Raw genomic sequence first — 25,364 nt, forward strand, 5'->3', positions numbered from 1 at the left:
TTGACATCTACTTTCTGAACCAAAGACTTTGCTGGTTGACTGTTATGTTGACAAAACTTTTTGTCAAGATGTTTCTCATGGAACATGGCTAAACTAGGAATGTGATAGAAGATCACTCTGCCTCGTCTCCAGGTGCAGACCTCAAGTGGCTCTTCATGACAGAAGCCTTGGGAGGTCCGAAACAGTGTACATAATCAGATAAGGAAGCAAAGAGCAAGGCAGACATCTGAACAATGGAGGAAAACTGCAAATCCAATGACCTTCCCTGGGCTGTGAGACACAATTATGGTTGAAGGACAGAATGTTAAAATTAAATTTCATTGTGCTTATTACCATCCATATTTGGGCATAAATTCACAGCTGCAAGTGATTTTTTGCCTTCTATTATTCTTACGTGTTTTATAAAAACACAAGTATGCAATAAAGATAAGTGATACAGATTTTAGGTGACTTATGAAAACCTCAGGAGATGAGGCTTTCACCTACAAGAAGCGCTGCTCTCCTCATTGAGCCCTGAATTTCTCTTTGTATATGTCCTTTTTGAAATACTATAATTAAAATACATTTAATCAATGAGTGAGTAATTGAAAAACTAGTGTAATACCACAGACCAAGCTAGGGTACAAATTAGTTCTTGCTTTGATTATGACCAGGCCTTGGCAGATCCAACATACTTACTGGCCGACATTTAATTAATAGAGCATAGACTTCCCTCATGTCTCAAGAGTCCATTTTGGTTTTGAAAAGGCCCCTAGAGGTATTGCTTTGTTAATTTAAGATATATCATTAAACTGAGGCTTGGGGTTCACCCTAAGGGTCCCTGAAGTCAGAGATTGACTCAGGGTGACCAGAAATGGCAGTTTTCAGTTACCAGAATGACAACACTTTTGGCATCTTAGTAAGCCAGCCTGTCAGGTTGCTATGTCTTGATGTAGTTTAGTCATGCAGTAAAGGAAAAATAAAACAGTACATACTGTAGTAAGATTGGCCGAGATGGTATATAAGTACACGCCAGCATTTGAGAGGTGAAGCAGGGAGGTCAGATGTTTAAGGCCAGCTCTGAGTTCTTAGGAACCTCAAGGACATTCTAGGCTACAGGAGTCCCTGTTTCAAACAAATAACAAACACTTCATGTGACTTAGGACAAATTGCTTACTTAGTCTTGTTGTGTTTTATCATCTGTGTTAAACAAGATAATAAACACCTAATGGCCTGTCCACGAGTTATTAAATCAAATTGAACATCAGTGCTGGACATAGAGAAGGCACTGATTAAATGCTTGCTGTCTTCTTCCTTCTGCTATTTCTCTGCTGGCTGTTTGATTGCCCAGTATCACTGGCTCTGCCTCCATACCATCACAACATTTTTGCCAGTGAAGTTTTTAAGATGAGAATTTGGCAAGGATTGTGTCTGATTTCCTTCTGGGATAAATGAGTACGTTAGTGAAACAAACAAGACCAACTTAGGTTACAAATAAATTATTCAATTACTTTCTAAGAAAAATGAGGAGATGGCATTTGTTTATGTTTTTGCTCCTAATCACATAATTTTAAAAGAAGTTAAATGCACGGGAAAATTTAGACATTTCTTTAGATATTATGCTTATGTTGTCCTGTGGTCTTTGCTTTTGCTATTATTACTGTTAAAATTAAGCAAATATAGCATATATGTAATGTTTTGAGTTAATAAACCAAATAGGAAGACCTATTATCTATAATTAATGTTTTCAGTTTGTTTACAAGTTATCATGACTGAATATGTGTGAAGTATGTTAGTAATTTTTAGAATAAAAATTAACTTCTGAATGTGCCTTATATTTCCCCAATTATCTTTTGATATTGCTTTAATTAGTGTTGAGAAATTCACCAAGGACAGAGTACAAAACCATCTGAAACTTTAGTATCTACCAGGAAATGAGGATATCTAGAACATGCACATTAATGCACGTGTATCTACGTGCACCACTGCACTTTGCAGCTTATCTGACTCACATAGGAAAGAAAACCATGCTTAGATTTATCAAAGCAGTTAAATACAGAAGACACTCCAAACCTAGTCTACAGACTCTCCTTTCCTACTTTCTCCAGTTTGGAGTGAGAGCAGGGCTGATTTTGACCCTGAAGCCTTTCCTGCCAAGCCAGCCTTTACCCATCTCTCTCCTATCTTAAGTTCTGAAACCAACCGAGCCACTTAATTTAGTTCTTAATAGCACTATCTGCTGTCCCTTCTCTACTTAAATCAGTTAGGTGGAGCTCAACAGTGGGAGCAATGGTCTACATTCATGGTGTGATTCCCTATAGCTTCTAAACCCTCTCCTGAAACATGCTTAGTTCAGTCGTTTTCAACCTGTAAGTTAAGATAAAGTGGTGGAGAGAGTGAGGTGGCTGTTGGAGAAATATTCCAGAGTTATTCCAAAGACCATGAGTCCACATAAAATTGTGTTCATGCTTATTTGTTTCCAGGAGCATGTACAGTTGAACAGATTAGAAAAATACCTTCAAAGAATTAAGACTTTTGAATTTGTAGTGTGTCTCTGACAATGTTGCATTCAAATCGTGTTATCTACTCATATGGATAATATGTCTATTAGGACTCTATTTTGGTTAAAAGATGTTGAGACAATTTATATACTCAAAGTTACTGAGTTCAGTGTGGCTGCTTGTAAAACAAAGCTTATGATTACCATAAGGAATGTTAGTGAATAGCTAGGTGAAATGATGTGTGGTAATCCCTGGACATATCTTCATGCAACTGTGACAACCTCTTTGAGAACCTGGGAAATAATGACAAGTGTCACATTATGGCAAGTGGTTAAAGTACCAGGAGATGCCTTGCTCTCATGGGCAAGCAGCAAGGCCGCCATCTTAGGGATATGGTAAGATGAGAAAAAGAGAAATCGCCAATATTATTTTTGTTCCTGATGTGGTTATACTGCCTTTTGTTTCCAGCTTTGGGCTGGCTTTGGGGGTCTCCTGGTAAACAGTAAATCAGACCACATCTGTATTCCATGAGCAACATCCCAGCCATTACATATACAATGGCAAAAATTAGTCTGAATTTGCAAATCAACTTATCTCTAGTTTGGCACATGCCCTAAACAAGTTCATAGCTCATGATCTACTCGGAGGTTCCCAGAAATCTTTTTATTATGTTTCCTCTCTGAAACTTTCGGTGTCTGTTTTTTGATTTTCCAAGACCAGGTTTCTCTGTATAGCTCTGACTGACCGGGAACTTTATCCATAGACAGGCTGACCTTGAACACAGAGTCCTACCTGCCTCTGCCTCCTGATTGCTGGGATTAAAGGTGTGCACCACCACTGCCCAGTCTACTCTGATCACTGTCATTTTCTTAAATCCCATGTGGCCTAATTTCCAGTTGGTATTAGAAAGCCTTTCATATTTTGGTCTTATCAAGTCATGTCCCCTGATGTTCAAGTACCTTGTAGCTCCTGGGATGCTCTTGTGAGTCTACTGAATGATGGCTTGTGAGTAGAGCCGGAGAAGTAACTGTGGCTAGATGGCAGTGTAAACTCTATTCTGAAGCTACAGTTGGGAGTCAGTCCAGGCCAGACTCTTTTAGATCCAAGTCTCTTTGCTGTGTACAGGATGCCACAGCTTAGGGGCCATCACCATCTTAGTGGTACTCTTCTCAGAAGTGGTAACGGCTCACCAACATTCTTCCTTTTTGACAATCAGTTGACCACAGGGTATAGCTTAATACAATGGATTTTCCTCTTGGACTTTGCAGTTCCTTGTAGGCAGGAACTTAAAGGATCAATTATCAGCACCTATTCAGTGCCAAATTATTCGTCAAGACATTGAAGATTCCTGGTAAATGATTGTGGAGCAAAGTGAACAAAGCTGGTTTACATATTGAACTCATGACATGATCTTACTGTAACATGATGGCATCCCAACCAACAGAGTGAGTTTATACATTCAAGGCTCAGTGCCTTCTCTGGGTCTCCTGGATTTACACAGTGTCACATTTTTTTGTAGCCCTCTCTCTTTTTCAGTGTATCATCTTTTGTCTTGTCTTCCACTACTAACTTTAAGTAGCCAACATTCAATGTTGACAAAATGGAGAGCTCACATAGGTTTTCTGTTAAAGGTTTGTTTCTTAAAACCTGTATCAATTATGGTAGAATTAGGAAGATTCCAATGTTTAATCTGTCACTGTGGCACATGTCTCTAAATCTAGCCCTTGGAAATTGTAGGCAGAAAGGTCAGGGGCTCAAGGTTATCCTCTTTACACAGCTAGTTTGAGGCTAGCCTGTGCTACATGTAACCTTGTCTCCAAAGGAAGAAAAAGATTACTATTTTTCTTCTTGTGTTTCATTTTACCTATTTAGAAAATTTGTTTCTAAAGATAGTTTGTTTGTTTTTTTCCCATTGGGATAAGGATCCCTGACTTGGCTTATGGCCATTTTGGTGAATTTCCATTCTATCTCTTGTTTAAATTATTCCTTGCTGTCTTGGTGTATTTCCATTTATTTTTCTCAGAAACAAACCACTGCCTGGGTGAGCAGCAAATAAATGAGGAAGAAAAATAGTTTCTCTCGTGTGATATAAGGATGCACCCATAAAATAATAAAGCATGGAGGGCATTTGTGAAGATGATAACTCTGTTCTCAAGGTAGCATCCTATTATAATGGATGCTCAGTAGATCCCTATGTGCTAACCACTGAATTCAGTCCTGTGCATAGCTTGTCTCATATAATCCTCTCAACAGAAATATATGACATCTTTCAGTATTAATTTCTCTTCACTTTACAGAGGAAGAAACAAACAAAACCAACATGCTATCTTTTTGCACATGCCCCTCACCTAGTACACAATGAGGCAGATAACCATGGCAGGCCATTTTGGATTCTGTAGTGTTAGTCTCTTGTATTTGGTGTCTTTCCCTGCTTCATAGAGTCTCCTCTGGACCAGGTATTATACTGAGCGTCTTATATAGATTATCTTAATTGTTTAATTACAAGAACTTCTGATGACATCGATGCATTACTACAATTTTAGAGGTAGTGGGAAGGAGGTTCAAAAATTTTTTTTCTCAAAATCACCTAAGTAGAAGCAGACTGGGAGGCCCCATCCTCAGAAAGATGCGGCACAGCAGGAACTGGGTAAGAGACTGATTTGTCATGAGCCCAAGTGTTTCCAGCTTCCACAGAGGAAGTTTGTAGTCTTCAGAAGTCCAGGAGAAAGATCATCTTACCATAGTATGTGACAGCTTATCATGTCCAGTTTATTTCTTTCCTGTTACAGGCCAAAGGCGCCAGGAAGTTTGTGAAAACAAACTGTTGTAATTACATCTAGGTGTACATGAATGACAGAGTCCAGTACCAATAGTATTCTCTGGACCATACAAAAAAAAAGTCCCTGGTGGAGATGAAGAATTAGAAAAGAGCTGATTTTCTTTACACAGTGTGCAATGGATGTGTTCTTTGGTGCCTCGTTTCTTAAGAAACCTTCTGCTTGGATTTGTACAACTGTCTTTAAAGTGTTCTCTCTCTCTCCCTCTCCCCTCCCCCTTCCACTTCTTTCCTTAACGCTAATACACATCTAAAAATCTACATTAACACTTTTTATACGTGCTATAGGAGTGTCTCAGCACTTTAGAATGCCTATCACTCTTGCAGAGGGCATAAGTTCGGTTCCCAGCATCCACTTGGCAGCTTAAAGCAGATCTTGTCCTTTTTTCTGATCTGCCCAGGTTCATGTATGCAGATGGTATAAATACACACATTCACACACACACACACACACACACACACTTGGTCTGCTACATAAAAATATAGTATTGATCCTAATTATTTAACTTATCACTATTATTCAAAATTTTCAAATTGAATCCAACTTCAGATAATTTACATCTTTCTGATGCATTATTTTGTGCAATGAACAAGTCTCTTTTCTTCTCTCCATTTCCATTCACAGTTTATAACAGTTAAATTTTATTAAATTGAGTGTGTTCATGTTGTTACCCCACTGTCTTTGACAAAATATTTTATATGAAGACTTTCAATAACGTTTTGGAAATATTTTAGCATCCAGTACCAAAGATGTAAGTACAGAAAATGAATAACATTTCTGAAGAGACAACAACAACATATTTTTCAAGTTACATGACTGATGTACCTAGTGAATTATTAAAGTTTGGTTCATTAACAATCTGGGGCGATGAATGACCTCTAGTAGGATGGAGGCAGTGAGCAGGGATAGAAAACTGAGTAAGGGATGATACAATCTGACTCACAGGCAGGAGTCACTGGAGTTGTCCCGTTCTAGGCTCCTGGTTTGAGGCTTTCCATGTTATGACAGCCTTTCATTAGCAGATGAGTAGGCCCACATCTCATGGAGAGGGACTCATGTGAGTTGGGGTGGGGAAATTTCTTCTTTTAAGTGTTTTCATACATGCCCCTGTGGCTTTCCCTTCTCCAGTGGTGAAGCACCAGATGGGGAAAACCTGGGAGTTTTGTTCTATTCAAGAACTATAGACAGAACACAAGTGAATTTGGGCTCTTCGTGATGCAACTGACCAGTACTTAATTCCGAAACTTGCAGACAGGCTTAGTCAGAGATTGTTTGACACTGAAGAATCAATGCTACGTAATTTACAGAACGATCTTTTGATGCCTGCATTTTTCAATGACACTAGAATTTCACTGCTACTTAAAGGACTTCAGTAACAGTTTGACCTTGAACTGTATGTATCATAAAATATGTCACATTAAATGGATTATAAGCCATCCTTTCCTGACTCTATAGAGATTTTATTTAGAATGTCTGGCTACAGCCACAGATATGATAAAATGAAATTTTGGGATTATCAATATACAAGGAACACAAATATTTTATTACATCATAGATAAGAACTTAACACATAATTGAGTCCTAGGTGTTTAACAGGTATAATTGGCAGAGCAATCTCCCCCTGTCTTTCGTAGCCTCAAAGCTGCTCCATGTCTAAGGCTAATCTTTGAAGCCTTATATTCCTGCTCCCACTTTCCGTGTGCTGGGATGACAGTTGTATAGCACCCTTCCATCATCCACTTCCTCTTGCTTTAGTGCAGGTCTCGGTAGGTGGAGTTCAGTATTTTCAATAGGTCATAAGTTAATAGCAGCAGTTAATGCTCTATGCAGAGAGATTGTGTGGTCACTCTTGGGAAGTTCTGATTTTCAGGGCACTGTGTTAATTTATCTTTAACCACATTAATTCATCCAGGTTTGTGGTTCATCTACAGATCGAATTCCTGTAATTTTGTGTGCCATCTGATTTAATGTCCACTTAGTTCAGTAGCTAGACAGCCACAAGTAGGCTCAACACATGACTCCAATGTCAAAAGCTCAATAGAAAGAATCTTTGCATTTAATTCAGGCATCTGTAGCTGGAGATGGTCTTGATGCTAAATCATAAGAAAAACCTAAACAATGTAAAACGTTATGTGTAAATATGCTCATGGTAAAATTTATGTTTAAGAAAGACTTTTAATGGAAAATGATAGGAATGAATGATTTGATAATGAAATAATATTGTATACATTCCTTCAGAAGTTTCTCATACAATATACTCAATTATAATTCTGAGTTTGCAGGTAAAGGACTAATTGGCCAGAGTTTACAGATAATAACTTAGTTTCTTTGTGAAAGACCTTCCAAATGTTTTTAGTTAAATAAAAAATTGAAGCTTTATTTTGTCTTATTTATGATGTTTTGGTCAAAAGTTAGAGTCAGTAAATAGAAAAGTATGTATGGGAACATTCATGCTTTATTGAAATAGATACAAAATAATTTAAATAGTTGTTGGCAAAACCTGACCCCACCTCAGGTGTTTCAGTGGAAAGATAAAGAGGGTTTTGTGTATGTTTAAATATATTCCATGATACACAATACAATCAAATATACGTTTAACTAAAAGACATGTGTTTTTAGTCTTTCATAAAGATTTACTACATGCTGTTCACTGGGATGCTTCAAGAAGCAGCAATGTTTACTTCAATTAACCCCAGAATGCCTGTCATCAAAAAGGGATGCCTCTGAATAATTGACTTTTTAGGACGTGCTAGTGAGAAGGATGTTTCTTGGCATCAGACAGGTTACAAAACCTGGATAATCATAGAGTACCCCCATTGGTCCTAAATGGGCTTTCTGACCAGTGTGTGCTTTCATAGTGAGTACTGTAAGAATTTCAGAGAGTTTAGAAGATGCTGTATGAGTCTGATAAACAGAGCTATTATTTCATCTACTCCATCTATTACTGTAGTTCCTGAATGCTAGGATTGTCAGAGACAAGAGAAGGGGCCATAGGAGCCCAGTTAAAGGGTCAAGAGTGTGTACTCATATGCCCAGTTGTTAGCTATAACTGACGAGCTGCATAGAGAAAATACAGGAAATGAGCCTGGAAGATGAACTTGATGTCAAGTTGCAGAGGACATTGCATTTTGCATCAGCTTTTACTTTCCAACAAATTGGGGTCTATTGGAGGTTTTATTTTTGTCTTTCTTTTCTTTTATCCATTTGTACCTTTTGCTTTTGGTAAAGTGATGCATTGTTATAGCCTTGTTATTTCAGAAAGAAGAACTATTGGTGTAAACATGCCATAGAAATTTAGGCTTGTACTGATGAGTTCCACTAGGACTATTTGCATGGTAAGGAGGAGGAAGAATTAAACACTTTAACAGGTAACAGAGCCAATGGCTGGTCGGTCACTAAGGGAAAAGGGCTAGAAAGTTTGTTAAGGTCCAGCATCTGGGCCTAGTGAAAAGGCAGAGGGCTAACACAGAAATGACTTTGTCAGAGAAAGTGGCAAAATGGCCAGCATACTACTCCAGAGAGGCAACACTGGAAGAAATTCTCATGTGGCTGAGTCCACAAACAATTCATTATGTATGTCAGCTGATTCCTTCAGGGGAGCAGCGTCAACCAACCAAGTTTCCTTAAGTGCTAAATATTTCCCCATGGTCTATCGTAATTATGTCACTCTCACAAAGACATATAAACATGGTTTAGTTGCTATGAGAAGATGCCATTGAAGGTACCAGTGTGAGTAAACCCATCCTTCAAACCCACTATAAACAGAGCTGGCTATAATCCAGGAGAGAAGCGCAGAGAAGGAGGAATGCTTCGAACCCAGCTGATGCCAATCAGTAGGCATCCAAGGAAGAAAGACTAGATAAAAGTTAACCTGAGGTCACCAAGGGTCCAGGCAGAGTGGCACGGAGTGACAATAATTACATCGGTGATATCAACAATAGTAGCCATTTTTGTATTGATCAAATGCTGTGTTCCATGCAAAATTCTGTTGTTTACAGTTGCTACTTCATATGATTTCCCCAAAATTGGGATGGATTTGCATTACAAGGTACTGCAAAAGTTTGGGGAGTGGAGCCTGGACAATTAAAAGCTTGGAAACTAGTAAAGGATGAGTTGGAGGCTGAAGATCTGTGAGGAAACCATTGCAGCAATTCATACTGGAGGCCCCAGGCACCCTAACTTGGCATTCGAACCCACAAATACATGTTTAGTACTTGTTTCAGCCTCAATCAAGGCAATAAGGGGTAAATTGCATCTAATTCCCATCTGCCTGGCATCTGAAGCCCACCAGAGGACATTGTAAGGGATGCCTTTTCTGACCTGAGTGTTGGCCTGAAGCGTGTGTGTGTGTGTGTGTGTGTGTGTGTGTGTGTGTGTGTGCGCGCGCGCGCGCGCGCGCGCGCGCGCGCGCGCGCACGCGTGTGCATGTGCATGTGCCTTTGTGGGTCCCAGTTCACCTTTGTTTATAGGCTCTCTTGCTGATTAGCAGGGAACACAGTGTGTGGGACAGTAGGAGCTCAACTGCATGCCAGACATGAACAGATACCTCCCAGGGAAACACAGTTTGAGAGAAAAAAAAATTTTTTTCTTAAAATTCTTCTCTTCCAAGATTAGGGTAAGAATTGGGGCAACTGACATCAGAATGGAACAAAGGATTGAAAAAATATATAACCACATTTCGTCGTTCCCCAGTGTGAGCCAGACTAGCTTCCGAGTTATGCATGCATGCGTGTTTACTCTAGCCTGGTACACAGACATTGTGGAACGCACTTATTTTGACCTGTTCCCATGAACTCAGAGCCACTCACACTCACATTACTCAATTTATTTTCCCAACACTCTCATTATGCTGATATTATGAAACTTGCATAGAAATCAACTCAAAGGTTAAGTGCCTTACCCAGAGGTGCACAGGAGGAGTGGAGGCGAGGCATGCCTTCCAACTCACTTTCCCCACAAGATCAGGAGGCTGAAAGCACTTTTGAGTGGGTTTCTAAAGCCCCAGGGAGGGTATCAACCCTGGAGTTATTGCACACTGTGCTGAACACTGTCTTGAAAGACTGAATTAATTAAAATGAATAAAATAATGAAAAATCAAATCCGTACAGAGTTGAGGTTACTTCTAAACACATTTGCTGCTTGAGTTCTGTTCCAAAATAGAAAGAAGAAAAGACTTGGCTTTTTGAGAATAGACATGGTTAGTTATTCTCTAGAAACTGAAGATGCTTATAAAATGTTCTGAGTGCTATAAAAAATGCCTATTTCTTATTGACACAGGTGTGTGTCATATGTGTTTCAAATCTTTGTTTCCTAGTGAATGTATATTGGTGAATGTATATTGGTTCATCATGTTATTTTCTTGAATGCATTCACATCAGACAGACAGAGAAGAGAAAAATAATGCTCTTTTTGTGCTCCACTACAATTTTGCTCTATTTTATTAAATTGTTTATTTATCATAAGGTTTTCACCTTTTGTTGATATGTTTTAACCACTCCGCACAATAGCTCAGGAAACAGATCAAAATAACCAACAAAAAAAATGTTAAATATGGCAGCTGGAGTTTGGGAAATAAATCTTTGAGTATAATAATTTATTCACTCGAGCTGTTGTTTCAGCAAAGCATTTCATCTTAGTTTCAAAATAGTTGCTATTCATTGCTAAATATGTTTAAAAATCGAAGCAGAAAAATGGATTTCATTCCGTCCGGATATCCTAAAAAAATACTCAGGTGTTAAAGTTGGAGGCTCTTTGGAGAAAACCGACCAGATAGGGATTATGGCTGTGTGGTTAATTAATAGGAAGGGTAGTTAGGGGCCAGTTCAGGGGTAACTTTGCATCAGAGTTAAGGAAGACTTCACGCTGTAGGGATAATAACGGGGTGCTAATTCTGAACGCACACAGTACTGTCCTACAAAGACATCAAGATGTGCAGGAAATCAACCCTCCTGCAGTCCTGGCAAGCCAGACTGACCCCAGCAAATGAAAATAATCAAAAGTAATTAGAAGCGTGCTGGACGACTCCTCGGAGAGCAGAGCAGGAGAGTAAACACGCCTGAATCCTGGAGCCACTGCAAAGGCCCACGTCTGAGCTGTTAGGTGCCCTGACCTTGTCCACATAAAGATGTGATTTATGAAGTGCAGGGCACAGCAGCAGGGCTTCTGTCTTCTCCTGGAGAACCAAATTACTGAGGCGGAGATTAACATGCTTTCAGTCGGGCCCATTTCCAGACCAAGGGAAATTTTTTATTTACCTTTTTTCCCCCTTTAATTTCCTTTCTTTCTTTCTTTCTTTCTTTCTTTCTTTCTTTCTTTCTTTCTTTCTTTCTCTCTCTCTCTCTCTCTCTCTCTCTCTCTCTCTCTCTCTCTCTCTCTCTCTCTCTCTCTTCCTTCCTTCCTTCCTTCCTTCCTTCCTTCCTTCCTTCCTTCCTTCCTGCAGAACTTCATCAATAGATTTAAGAAAAGAAAAATAAATAAATAAAAAGGAAGAAAGGCAGTGTTCCTCAGAAACGACCCAGTATCTCTCTCCCAAGCAGTGATGATAGGGGTCAGAACCTTTGTGCCTACAGCTTGGCACTGTGTTGGGCAGACTTGCAAGTCTGCCTATCAGCATCTCAGAATTCAACTTCAAGTTCAAGCTTGTGACATACTTCCCTGATTAAGCAGCATAAATAATTAAAATCAAATGGAGCATTTATCACAGCCAATCCTATGGCTTTCTGATCTAGTTTTTGCACAGAGCATTATATTTTACTCAAATCTTCTTACTGAATGGAAAGATTTAAATAGATTGAGGGTGGTGAGAACTTGGAGTACTCAGAGGGGAGGGTTATTGGGTGATATATTTGTATAGGAACCAATGGGACATCCCTGGAGTCCTAAAGTCCTGCTTAGATTTTTCTTGTCTGTGTCTCACTTAAGCTCAAGTCTGACCATGTCCCACATACCACTGTGCTATAGAAAAGGAAACATTGATTTTCTTTTAAACACACATCAATATCTATACACAAAGCTAATTTAATTAGCACGCAGTTATTGTTCAACCAAACGTCAATTTCTCAGATTATTTTATGCTTCCTGACGTGAACTGTATGAAGCAGGATTTCATGGGCAGTCTGTGAATGAGACTGCACATGAGAAACCCCCAAACATGTATTTGCACAGTGTTAGGAGGGAAAAAAAGTCAAACTTGAAGTTCGGTGGCTGCTTAGCCACCCCAAGAACCCAGAGCTGCAGAATTAAAAGGACTGTACTTAGGGCTAAGGCTATAAAGTGCCTTCCTCTATAAACTCAAAACATAATGTCAGGGTGAATGCGAACCTACTTTATTAACTTTATGGTATTGAAAACTGCCAGCGAGTTGTCTTGTTTTTAAATACCGTCCTCTGCAGAGTGTTACAGGGCCGTTTGTCCACAGGAAGCCATTAAAAGTGGACAGTGCAGTCATTTCATCTGGCTTTGGGGGGACTGCTTTTCTTTCTTTTAATGATGTGCTGGCATGTACCATGCCCATAGGGTCTCCATTAGCTGGACTCTTACTTCTGGGACAGCCATGAAGTTTAGGGCTTAAAAGAGGCATAGGTTTACAGTCCTGTGGGGATCACTTGAATACTGGGGCACTAACTTATTACTGTTTTAACTAATATATTGACTTATTTTAAATAAACAGTTCTACAATGAAGGCAGAACCCATGGCCTTATTGGAAATCTTTGGGCTTTTTAAAGATTCTGCCATCCCTGTAGCCTGGGGAGGAAGGAAAGGCTTGAGGAGGGTTTATACGCTTTCAAACCAGGAAGAAAACACATTAACCTCTCCCACCCCGGCCCTGCCATCAACCAAAGTGGAATCTTTATAACTCCTAGAAAATCTGCCTGCTCCTGCTCAAACCTCAGGCTTTCCAATGTCGCCTTCTTGGTAAACAAAAATTAAGAAGATAAAGAAGTGTATCGTGACTCCTACTGAAAAGCATTTTAAAAGTATGATTCTTAAAAAAAAAAAATTCTGATGAACTACTCTTTTCTGCTTTCCCAGAGCCATATATTTGTCAAAGCTCCCCGTCATTCTATCCCCTTGACATTTAGATCATATGTCCTGATACATGCTTGCAAATTAAAGCTGGTTTGAGATTATAGTAAAACCATTATTTTTAATAGCCCATTGCAAGTGCGGTGCTAAGCCCTGCAGAACACGCATGTTCCTGATTACTGCAGAGCAGAAAGCAGCTTTTGCAGCGGCTTAATTTGTACCTGGTAACTACTGTAAGCAGACTTCTCCAGAAATCCCAAGGAATAAAGGGTGTTGGTGGTGGTATTTGGCTCCTTGTATTTATTTATTGTTTTAGAAACCTCCTGACTGTAAGCGAACTTATGGGAAAAAAGCAAGCTACTTGCAAAACCCTGGCCCTCTACCCTTGTCTGGGCCTGTGTTTCCTTGGATGGGGTAGATCTTCTAATGGAAGAGCAACGTGCTAGGGGGCGGGGCTCATCGTTATTGCAGGGTTATGTCGAGAAAAGGTAGGATGGCTATCCTCATGTGAAGTTATTTCTTTATAAGCAAAAGAAGGGGGGATGTTAATCATGAATCTGGTGTTTTATTTTCTTTGCCCAGATCCTTGTATTGATACCTGTAAATTCTTACAGTTTATTCAGTGTGCGAGAGTGATAATGACGACAGCAATATTAATATTATTTAGTATGAAACAAATATTAAAACAATAGTGGTGATGCTAGAATGAATCCTCCCCGTCCTAGACACATCTCGCAGGGTTTCAGGGAGGAAGTTAAGGTTGTGTTTGGAGAAGGGACTTTCAGAGGTAGGAAGATCCTCCACTCAGGCAGGGTTTTAGGGCCAGTGCTCCTGTGACCTGGAGGATGCCACTAGCAGGCTGGAGCTTGGTGGGTTCACCTGGGTTGCTGAGGCTACAGGCACCGTGCTTTATTTCGGGATACATTGCCACCTACCGGCCTCCTGCCGTACCTGCAAGGATCCCATCCAGACCCGTCGCCCCGCCTCCCACACCAGAAGCTCATACAAGGGGGAAAACCTCAAAGGGAAGCTTTTCCCCTGGAATGTGAATTTAGTCAGGGACCTGTCACTGATTCCCCAGGACCTTTGTCTCATCGCCAACGTTTCCTGCTTTTCAAGGAGGCTTTGAAAAGGGTTAGGCGGTGGGTGCTGCAGGGCCGGGGCAGGGTGGGGTAGGTCAGGAATGGTTTGGGGCACTGAGCACCCAGACCCCCTATCAAGCCCAAGTGTCTGAAGCAATCAGTTCCCCAGATTACTTGTATTTAATACACAATGCATCATAAAACAAATCTCTCATCCTGACAGGAAGAAAATAGAACAGCTCATAGCTCCAGCTAGTCCAATTTATGGCTAAATTAAAAAAAAAAAAAAAAAAAAAAAAAAAAAAAAAAAAAAAAAAAAAAAAAAAACTCCGACAATGGGCAAGTTGAGGAAGGGCTGGCCATCACTGCAGGGAGGCCAGGGCTCCTCAAGGTTCTCAGGCCGGGCTCTATGGGAATATCTGACCGCTTCGGTTATTTACAAAGGATTTTTTCCTGTCTTACCTACCACTGCTGTGAGATTTTCCCCTCAAACAATGGCCATTATCTGAAATAACAGTTCAATGTCACAGATAACAGGCCACCAAAATGAATTAGTCACCACCTCTTGTCATTTACTATCACCCACATCCTTGTCTTCTGTTACTATTTTTGTTTTTCGATCAGCATTTTGGGGAAAATAAAGATCTAGATTTTCACACTAACTTGCACTTGGAGAAAACAAAAAGTGGGTGGCACTTGTGAGACCTGGCTTGTGACAAAAGTTGAATGTTAGCACATTGAAAGCCTGGCGGCTGGCCCCACCTATCCTAGGTAATTGCCCCTAGACCTGAGCACTTTACTTAACTTTCCATTGTCGAGTTGGGAATAAATTGGATTCGGGGCTTTGGGATTTAGCTCAGGGGTAGATCTCTTGCCTAGCAAGGGTGGGACTCTGTGTCTGCTCCTTTCCTGGTGGGTGGGGGAGCTGAATTTTTCTATTTGCTTTTATTAATGGAGTTTTCTCATCAAACATTTATTCCCAATTAAACTGTGGTTTAACAAAATTTACCCAAATTTGTCTACAAATAAACACGTGGATTCTTCAATTTTGTCATCCATTCTCCAGATTCTTTCATCCAGTGTCATTTCTGCATTGTATTGACAGAAACTGTCCAAACTTAAAAAGTTATCTAGCGTGTAAAATATGAATCACTAAAAGCAAGCATTTGTATAATTCTACTTTGGAGCAGTCGTGTAGCAAAAATAATAGCAAAAATTCGTGAGACAGTCTTCAATCTACTAATCCCATAGCACTCTATTTGAAAGAGATATATGCAAATTATGTTTTAGATTTTAAGCTTTGTTCTTATGTGGGGGAAAAACGATATAAAAATGTAGCACATTTTTTCTGCTGACCTAACTATAAAAACTAAGGGAATGAATTTAAGTACAAAATTAAATTAAAAATTATTTTAAATATGCTTGACTGAAAACTGAAATGTCTGTCAGCTTTCACTCTTGAAGTTGCTGTCTTGAGACTTTTAGTGTGGGCCAGTGTCTCTTTATCCAAGAGTTACCCAGGCTCTCTCCAGCGCTTCTAAACTACCCGCTGCCTGGGGAGCCACCTTCACACCCCTGAAAGCAATTCTCCACCCCACCCCACCCCTCCCATCCCCCACCCAACTCTCTCTCTCTCTCTCTCTCTCTCTCTCTCTCTCTCTCTCTCTCTCTCTCTCTCTCACACACACACACACACACACACACACACACACACACACACACACACACACACACACACTTGTGCTCAGGACATCAAAACCAAAGAGATTTCCCTGGGGAAACAAATCCTGCGTGGAGAAATCTCCCCATTGGTTGTTTATCCGCAGAAATCTACATGTTTCAGGGGATGGTGCATCCATAATCAGTCTGTCCCTATAGGACTTGGGTCTTGGCGACCTTTTTGTGACCTCTCCCGCCAGAGGAGGCTGCTGTCACTTTAAAAATTTACTGAAAGAGGAGCCCGTCGTCTGGCTTCCGACCACTCTGGAGATAGCTCCCTTTCTCCCTCGCCCCGGTTTCTTTCTGGATGGCCGAGCAGATCCCCTTTAAAGAGACAGTTCATGAAATAGAAACCCTGCGGCTGGGCGCGGAGTGGCTAAAGGGGACGAGCGGGTGAGGGTCTGGACCCGAGCAGGCTCTGGGAGGATCTGGGGGCCGTCCTGGCCTGGCAGGCCCCCACCTTCGCAAGCTCTCCTTCTGCGGGTCTTGCCCCTGGAGCTGGGAGAGAGGAGTGGAAGAAGTTTTAGTAGGTTTCAGATAACTTTCATTACACATCGGGCTGATAAGAGCAAGAGAAAGTGAGGAAAGAGGGAGGTGGTGAGAACAGAAGGAATAGCTGCGAGCTCCTTCAGGAAGGGGGAAAAACCCAAATACACCAAACCCGGGTCATTTCTGGTCTTAAAACACTGTTGGCGGACAATAAACCCGAAACGCGTGGTCCCGGCGAACAGCTCCCAGGGAACGACAAACTTATCAGACACCCATTTGGAAGGCGAGACACGAGGCTTTTATTTTTTTTACTTTTTAATGTCTCCAAACGTTGCCGGGTGTTCTTTCAAAAGATTTTCCTACACGAGTGCCGGGTGCTGCTGATTTTATTTTGCTTAATTCTGCTGTGATTGCTTTTGATTGCTGAGTTGAGGCCGTAGAAATCGGAAGGTAAGCGAACTCACTTTAAAAAGTCTTGGCTGTGGGCAGGGTGTCGCTGGGGACGGCGTCTGCGTCCGGGTCTGCGCTGAGGTCCCCTGTCCCCGGAGCGTCGCCGCTCGCCGGCTCCGCCGCCTCGGGTGGGTCTGCCCGGCTGGCTGCCGCCTTCTCGGCTCTCGCGTCCTCCTTCCCCTCCCTCCCACGGTCTGTCGGTCAGGTTCGGGGACGCAGAAGGTGGGGTTGCCAAAAATCAGAATTCCTGGCACCAGCCAAGCGACTTTGGAAGTGGCTTTCGGCGGAGTCCCACCTTGCCAAGTAACAGCTTCGCTAGCCAACAGCGTGTGTGCTACCTCAAGAAAGTCACATTCGGTCCCTTTGGCTGCAGGCTGGGATTTTTTCCCCTTTTCGTTGGTATTTTTTTTTGAAAGGGCCTTTCTCTCAAGTCTACCTAAAGGAATTATTAATTTTTTTGAAGCTTAACAGCTTTTGAAAACACAGGACTGTGTTAGATGGGATGAGAGAAGATGCGTTATTTATTGTATTCAGATTTCCGAGCAGATTGAGACCTTTGGGCACAAATGAAGTCCTGGTAGCAAATCAAAAGTGAATAACTCGCCAGGGGTGAAGACAGTTAGGCGGCCTTGGGGCAGGAATACTGAGAGTAAGGACCTCAGTATGTTGGTGAAACCTTTGAATAATAGTGTAACATTATGTTAAAAAAAAGACATTCCTTGAAAATGAATTTTAAAAAATTAGCCTCGCTGTTGACAGAGGCAGTGGCAGGGATATTAACACGGAATAAAATCACACCTATAATTTTATGTGCAATGTATGTAATCTTTAATTCTCTACCTCTGCTGGAGCTGAGGGAGTAGATGCTTCTTGACTTTAAAATTAAAAAGTTTTCCACGTCTTTCTGCAGCATGAATTGAGACCAGTGTAGCATTTCAGTGGCTTCCCCGATTTCCTTTATTAAATATTTCTCTGGTGTGTCAGTTGACATTCCTCTCCACCCCTTTTCTTCTTAGTCAAGAAAACAAACAACACACCCTAAGTCAGAATAAATTAGCAGACAAAATATAATCCCACTTAAAAAAGAAAAACAAACTTTAAAACATGTGCTAATTATTTATCTTTTCTGTGTCTGGGAAGGGGAGAAATGTCAATGCCATTTGAGTTGTTCAGACTTGAGAGTTGAAGAACTGTCTTAAAGTTCCTAATTTTATAAACAATGTATTTGTTAAAATTTGTCCTCCATAGAAAGGGTATTTAACTCTCTGTTACTGTGGCAAGATGGAGGGGAGGGGAGGGAGAGACTATTGTCCTTCTTTTAGGTTATCATTTCTTCTGTTTTAAATCCTGGGACAACTTACTGCCCTTCAATGGCCTCATGGTCAAGGGCTTATTCAGAGTGCTTTAGACTGGCATGCTCAGAGCTGAGTTCTGGAAGTTTATGGTGAGTTAATGACTTGAATCTGCAAGTGAGTGATCATCGGAGTTCTATGCAAAACTGTTTTTGGTCCATATAGGAAGGGTTTGATGTTGATTTCCAGGCAGGTATAGTAGGAGCAGAGTTCAAGGGCTATTTAATTCATTAATTCTCGTCCTAGAATATGCTTAGTCTGGAGCAGAAAATGTCCTCACAGTTTGCATTAACTGACTGATATAGCATTGCCAGCCCCTAGTTCTTCACCATGAGGTCAGTGACTCCATAGCTTTTAATATTGATGCTTAACAAGTTATTGAGGTTAATGACTCAGAAAAGGCTTGATCTGAGGGTATGAAAACTCCAAATTAAAAGCTTCCCATCTCAATTTAGATTTCGCAAGTGTCCTGAGTAATATTAACATTTAGTAGAGGCCAAACACAAATCTTCAGAAAATGATAAAACACAGCCATAAGGTAATTCTGGCAATATGTGATGATATCTAATAATTTTGTACTTACCTGCAAACCACCTTGTTATTTTGTTTACCAGACATAGTATGTAAACATGTATTGACATGGGTTAACTAAACCTTAGGTTGTCATACTTTGCGTGTGTGTGTGTGTGTGTGTGTGTGTGTGTGTGTGTATATATATATATATATGTATAATTTTTATTTGTGTTTTTTTTTAGTTTGGTCAGAAGTATCTAGAGACAATTTTTTAACTAAGAGTATAATTTTATGGTGAGGAAATGCAAACTAATAAAAGTAATTTAATATTATTTAGATGAAAGTTTTTAATTGAATTAAAATGGAAAAAATGTAAAAGCCCTCACCCAGATGAGGAGGCTATGCAGACCTACAATATTGACAGCTGAATTATCCAAACCTAAATATTGAATGTTTAGTTTAGAAATAGTATATTGCACATGGTGTTCTATATGACTTTTCTGTAAAAACACAATGAATAAAATTAAGTCATTGAGTTTACTCATGGATAAAAAAGAAGCAAACTTGTTTTGAAAATAATCAGTTTTGTGATAAATTAAAATTGCTCTATGTCTTTTGTAAAAGCAGCATAACTTACGTATCCTTTAAAAAAAAATGTGTGCTTTCTGACCTTTTCCTTGTAAAGACTCAGAGGAAGAATACGCATTTCCATGAAGTATTTTCAAAGGACTGACTACTTTGAGCAATGGGCCGCTATGGCAATTTATTGTTCCCATCTTCTTCCTTCCAGATCTTAGATGAGTTTTGCAATGTGAAGTTCTGCATAGATGCCAGTCAACCAGATGTAGGAAGCTGGCTCAAGTACATCAGATTCGCTGGCTGCTATGATCAGCACAACCTTGTTGCATGCCAGATAAATGATCAGGTACGTTGTAAAGATTTTCTTGTCTTTCTTTGAGAACGCTAAAGTATTAGTGAAGCCTAAAGAATAAAAATAACAGTGAGCTGCAAAAGACCCACGTAGCCTGATGGTTAATACAGCAGAAGCTAACACACAAACACAAGATACAAAACTAAGACATTTTTAGGATTGCCTTTTTTCACTGATATTTTCTTTGAGGGATCTGTTCAAGATGTCTTAGCATTGTTATCAATGCTGCAGTTATTGTAGTGTGACTGAGTGACTTCGAAAGTAGGTACTCGATACTTACTGTTACATTTTTCTTTTATCATCCTAATATGTACATTCATACAAATGATAGAGCTAAAACAACTTGAGAATTATCCAAATTTACAAATGATATATTTGAAATATAGTTTTATTTGAAATAGTGGATAGATATGTATGCATGTCATTGGTGCAGACTTGTCTGATTATGCATTATAAAGTGCACAATTATGTTGAATTTCCTAAATCAACATAAAAATGAGAATTTTTTACTCTTCGAATAATCAAAATACTCTTTTATGTAAAGTAAAAGTTTAAAGTTGTCAGTGTTGGAGATCATTTTGTGACTTTATGGAAGACTAAGAAGTAAGACTGACTTCAAGAAAAGTGTTCGTGAAATAAAGGTCACAGGATTATCATGGAACTGATTTTGCGCTTAATAAAATGAATGAGTCCTGTAACATTGTCTACAAGTGCCTAAAGAATGAGCAGCTTATCCAGTTGACTTTTTTTTTTCTTACAAACACCACTGGGTTAAAATTTAATTGTATCGCAGGCATATATTTCTTTTAATGCCATGATGACTTAAATGTGTTTCCAAGACCATGTTGAAATGGTTGCTTGGCAGATCTACTACACCAAGAAAATGAAAAGTTTAAATTAGATGGTTCCAATTGAAAGCTGTTAAATAAAGCTGGTGCCATCAGCCTAAGACTCCCAGCCATCATTAGGAGATTATTCTTTGGCATTTCACCAGCTCCCAAATCATTTTTTTTCTGGCTAAACTAAACATAAGGTAGTAAGTTGTAAAATTATGTTTAAATGGGAATCATTTAAATCTTCAGCATAATCAAAAATAATAAACTAATCAATTGGGTTTTCTCTTTGCTGTAAAAAAACAAAGTGTTATTGACAAATGAAAATATTATTAAATTAGCTATTGATTTCAAGCAGAACATATCCCAAGTCTGTCCTAGGAGTTATTGTCTCCAGCAGCAGCAAACATTTTTTTGAGCATCTACTGTTATAGATGGGGGAAATGAATAGGCGTTATAATGGAGTAAACGGTTTGTGCTATGCTTCCTAATATGGAAACCCTGGGACCTCAAAAGATCCCTTCAAGATGAAGTAATATAATTATATCTTAATGATTATTTGCTGTTCATATTTACTGGCAATAGACATATATCAGTATTTATCTAAAACTATTGTATGATCAGTGAAAAGATGATTCAAGAATTCTTCTTGCAGCTAATTCAAGGCCACTTGTGGCCAATTTTACATTTAATTTTTATTTCTGATGTTTTATAATAAGTAAACCTCTTCTTGCAAAACTTGGTTGCATTTAGAGGGACAATCCTGTGGTTTCTAATTGTGTGTAAATCAGGTTGCTCATTATAGTTGGCATTTGTAATTTTTCCAATTAGTTTGAAAGTACACATTTTATAGGCATTGTTTCCAGAGAAAACATATCCATCATTTTAACAATCTTCATTGTTTAACTGAAGAAACAGAGAAAAGAATTTAGAAAGGCATAGAACACCACTATTAGATATGTATTTACCATTTCCTTAAATATTAATTCAAAACTTCTATATTACACTAGCCAAAATTAAGATGGTAATACAACAAACGCATATCAAATAACATAATTGTGAAATTGATATTGCATGGTCAAGTAGGTTCATCTATAAACTTGAGAAAAAAGTCAAAGATAAAAGATGTCTGTGGTAGGTATGTCTCTGTAGAGTACAGCATTATACTTAGCCCGGTTAACAGGACACAAGAAGACAGACACCTTAATAGCCTGTATCTGTATGTTATAAACATATTCATCTGTAAGCTCATATTTGGTTCCAGAAAGACCATGTAGATGAGCATCTCTGGAGAGCTTTGAAATGTAAATGTTGGACCAGGTGCAAAGATACAGAGCTGACAACAGAGACCCTCCAGATGTGTTTTTCTATCCTCTTTTCCGTGTTAGGATCTGTCAAATGGTAACTAGGCACAGCTCATCTTATTATAAACACACCCATCATTGGAGATTCCATTTACTATCTAGACACTGAGAGAATCCCTGCATTAGGGGTAATTGTTAAATTAGTGACATCAGCTTACCTGTACAGCACAAACCCGTAGTATTCTAGAATAAATCATAAACATGCTCTTCTTTGCTCTGATTCTTAGAAGGACTTTAAGCTATTAACAGAATGTTGGTGGCATAATAGGTAATATTGTAGGTTCTGAAAAGAAATAATTTCAGGTAAATCTTTTAGCTGTGACCTAGTTCTGGTGATGTTTGGGTCAGCAAACAAAGAAAGCAATGATTACCCTGAACAAATGACGAATGTGTGCATCATAGTCTATTTTGCTGAAGACATATATTCAAAAACTTTCTAGTGTTTAAGTTAAAGTTTAATAAATTTAAATCAGCTTCATAACAATGTGGAAGGAGGAAAATCTACAAAATATAGTAAATATGCTTGCTAAGATTCTGAAGTTTGATAGTAGGGGGCTGTCAAAACATGTGACCTGGATAAAACCCACGTTGGCCTTGTTTGATTGGTAGATTTTGTTTTTTAAGTAATAGTAATAACTAATACAATCTGATTTATGTCATAAAATAGAGACGGATCACACAGTGAACCATTCCTTGGTTTAAACTTTTTAACAGCTTCACGTGTGCGTGCCTGTGTGCGTGCATGCGTACGTGTGTGTGTGTGTGTGTGTGTGTGTGTGTGTGTGTGTGTGTGTATGAGTTTGTGTGCGTAACTTTATTTCAGATATTTCATACCAGAATGAGCTTTGAAAATGTAGCTTTCTTTTTTGACACGATTGCCTAGAAAGACTCAGGTCTTACGACTTTAGATGTCTTTTTCATTTCATGTTTTCAAAATTATTGCTGTGATGTTGGGAGGGGCAGAAATTCTGGGCATGCTGGCATTGCTGCTGAAACATAATTTCTAAGTAGCTCCAAGTCTGACTGATGTTGTATTCCCCAACTGAAAGTCCTGAGTTAACTGTAGTAATTTATCTTTATAAAGGAAGGCCATGCCAAAGACACTAGGATTGAGACCCCAACCTCAGACAAGTCATAGCATAGCACAACCATCCAAACACCCAAACTTCCTGATCTTGGGTGTCTTGATTACTTTCCCTACATTCCTTAAACTTTGTGTTCAATACTACATAGCTTTACTGCTGACACCCAGCACCAAGCTGGGAATTTTTCATTCCCAGCGACAGACAATACATAGATGCATTAGATAGCTTGGGTGGCTTACAAGGAGCAGCAACTGGTTCTGAGCAGTAGGGCAGGGCAGGAGCAAAGGCAGAGAGCTGGATACTGGGAGTTGTCCATGCCAGGTCCTCAAGGGAACCAAGCATGAGCTTTATCAGCTATTCAGAGGCTTCATTTCTATCGAGAAACACCCACCCCCACATATTTAAAGTCAAATAGTCCAGACATCTAAATGATTTACTGAGGCTTTTAAAATTTCTTGTTATTTTTATACCTTTCTTTTGAAGTCTTACATATTGTTTCCTTTTATAAACCAGTTTGATTGGTGGATGTAGCACATTTCTTTAGAATTGGTCTGACCCTACTTTTGCATCTCCCTTTGCCCCCTCTTAAGCTTACCTGTCTATATTAATTACCTCAAATCAAAGGCCAACATACCTACAGGTTGTCTATGATCCTCACCCAATGCTTGTTCTCATCATTGATTATATTCACAAGTTTTGTGGACTTATGGAATAGTGTTTACTCCGAAGCGTCTTTAGAGTAAAACTCTTAATTGTAATGAGGGAGTTTAAGCTCAGTTCATGTAGGTTGACCTTTGATGAAAGCCAAGTCCATCTTTGTATAATGGTAATCAGAATAATCTTGGTATGTTTTGTGGGATAATTGATGTGTGTGTGAGTATTAATACTTTGCATCATGGAAAGGAACACAGTCATTTGAATGCTGTCCTGCCCTCACGTGGTCTTTAAATGGAGGAAAGACCTCAGAAAGCCAGGGCATTATTAATCTTGTCATTTACACAAAGTGATAAGTACTTTCATTTTTAAACGGGCCTCTGACAGCTGGTATTTAGTAAGTAGAACCAGGGAAGTCTACTGTTGCCTCTGAATCAAAAGAAATGCTTCGATAAGAGATTACCTAATGCCTGATGTCCATTCTGAAGCAAGGAGATAGAGAAGAACGTATGCGCCACAGAGAACACGAAGTCAGAACTCACTTAGGGGACCCTGCCAGCTCCCTAGTGGTTAATGAATGGCAGCAAGACTCCGCAGTGTTTTCAGTTGGAATGGGCATTGTTCTCATTTGTGCTTTACCTTATAAACTTTTAACTGCTTCCAGGACGCTCATGGTTGATTTGGCACACCCGCTTCCACTCTGCTCAGGCTCATATGAGTGATGCTATCAGTTCTGTGACACTAGAACAGTGTTGTTATTGCTAGCTTATTATGGGCTCAATTATTAACTTATTTTCTTTGGCCTTTTACTGAAGAGGGGAAAAATCCACTTTCCTTCAACATTCACTTAATACATATGGTGCAAAAAGAGCAAGGCAAATCAACTCTGAGCACAGAAAATGGGGAGCTCTTTAACCTCGCCCCACTTTGTAAAAAATGTTTGCCTCTACTGTCAGGCAATTTGTTAATTTCTCTTCCTTTACAAGGATTTCTGCTCGTGTTTTGTATGCCTTCTTTTGATGTTAAAGTTATTATTGGCTTTGGGCATTTTCTTTGCTTTGCTTTTAAGTCAAGTCCTACTTTTATACCAAAGTTATACTCTGCTATTTTAAGATGAATGCCAGCTGGCAGTACCTAGGGACCAGTTCTGTATGCAGTGTTCAGACTGACTCTGGGGGATGCTATCTGTCTGATAAGTTGCTTCCTTTACCCCATGGTGAAACTGCCTCAGACATAGTTTGCTGTTTGATATTTGCATGAGAAAAAAAAGTCCCACCTTCCTTCCCCATGTATTATGTTTGGGACATGTTGGTGGTGTAACATATACAGAGATTTTTTTTTTTTAGTTAACATTCTCAGACCCTGCGCCTTGAAAATCTTGACCTAAATATTACACCCACATTTAAGTTGAAAACAATGACCTGATATATCCCATGCACATTTTCAATAATCAGTGTTTGCCCATAGACATCATCTTTTATTCAGGAAGAGCTCAAAACACCATGCGCTCAGGAGATTCTAGCTATTTCTGGTATGAAGCCAGAAAGGT

The 25,364-nt window shown here is 39.5% G+C and overlaps 1 protein-coding gene across 8 annotated transcripts in view; it reads left to right on the forward strand.

The window, feature by feature from the left end:
- The window catches only part of Mecom (MDS1 and EVI1 complex locus), a 560,554-nt gene that overhangs the window by 480,793 nt on the left and 54,397 nt on the right, over positions 1-25,364 (forward strand). For 7 of the 8 annotated variants that reach the window (XM_052731452.1, XM_052731454.1, XM_052731458.1 and 4 more), the window contains exon 3: positions 19,739-19,873. In XM_052731452.1, coding sequence (XP_052587412.1) covers positions 19,739-19,873 — 135 coding nt within the window. Of the gene's footprint in view, positions 1-16,189; positions 17,084-19,738; positions 19,874-25,364 lie in introns of those variants that run through there. The other variant, XM_052731457.1, reaches the window with a different exon arrangement.

The sequence above is a fragment of the Peromyscus californicus genome, unplaced genomic scaffold (assembly GCF_007827085.1).
Source record: "Peromyscus californicus insignis strain IS unplaced genomic scaffold, ASM782708v3 Scaffold_9__1_contigs__length_137607984, whole genome shotgun sequence".
Classification (NCBI taxonomy): Eukaryota; Metazoa; Chordata; class Mammalia; order Rodentia; family Cricetidae; genus Peromyscus; species Peromyscus californicus.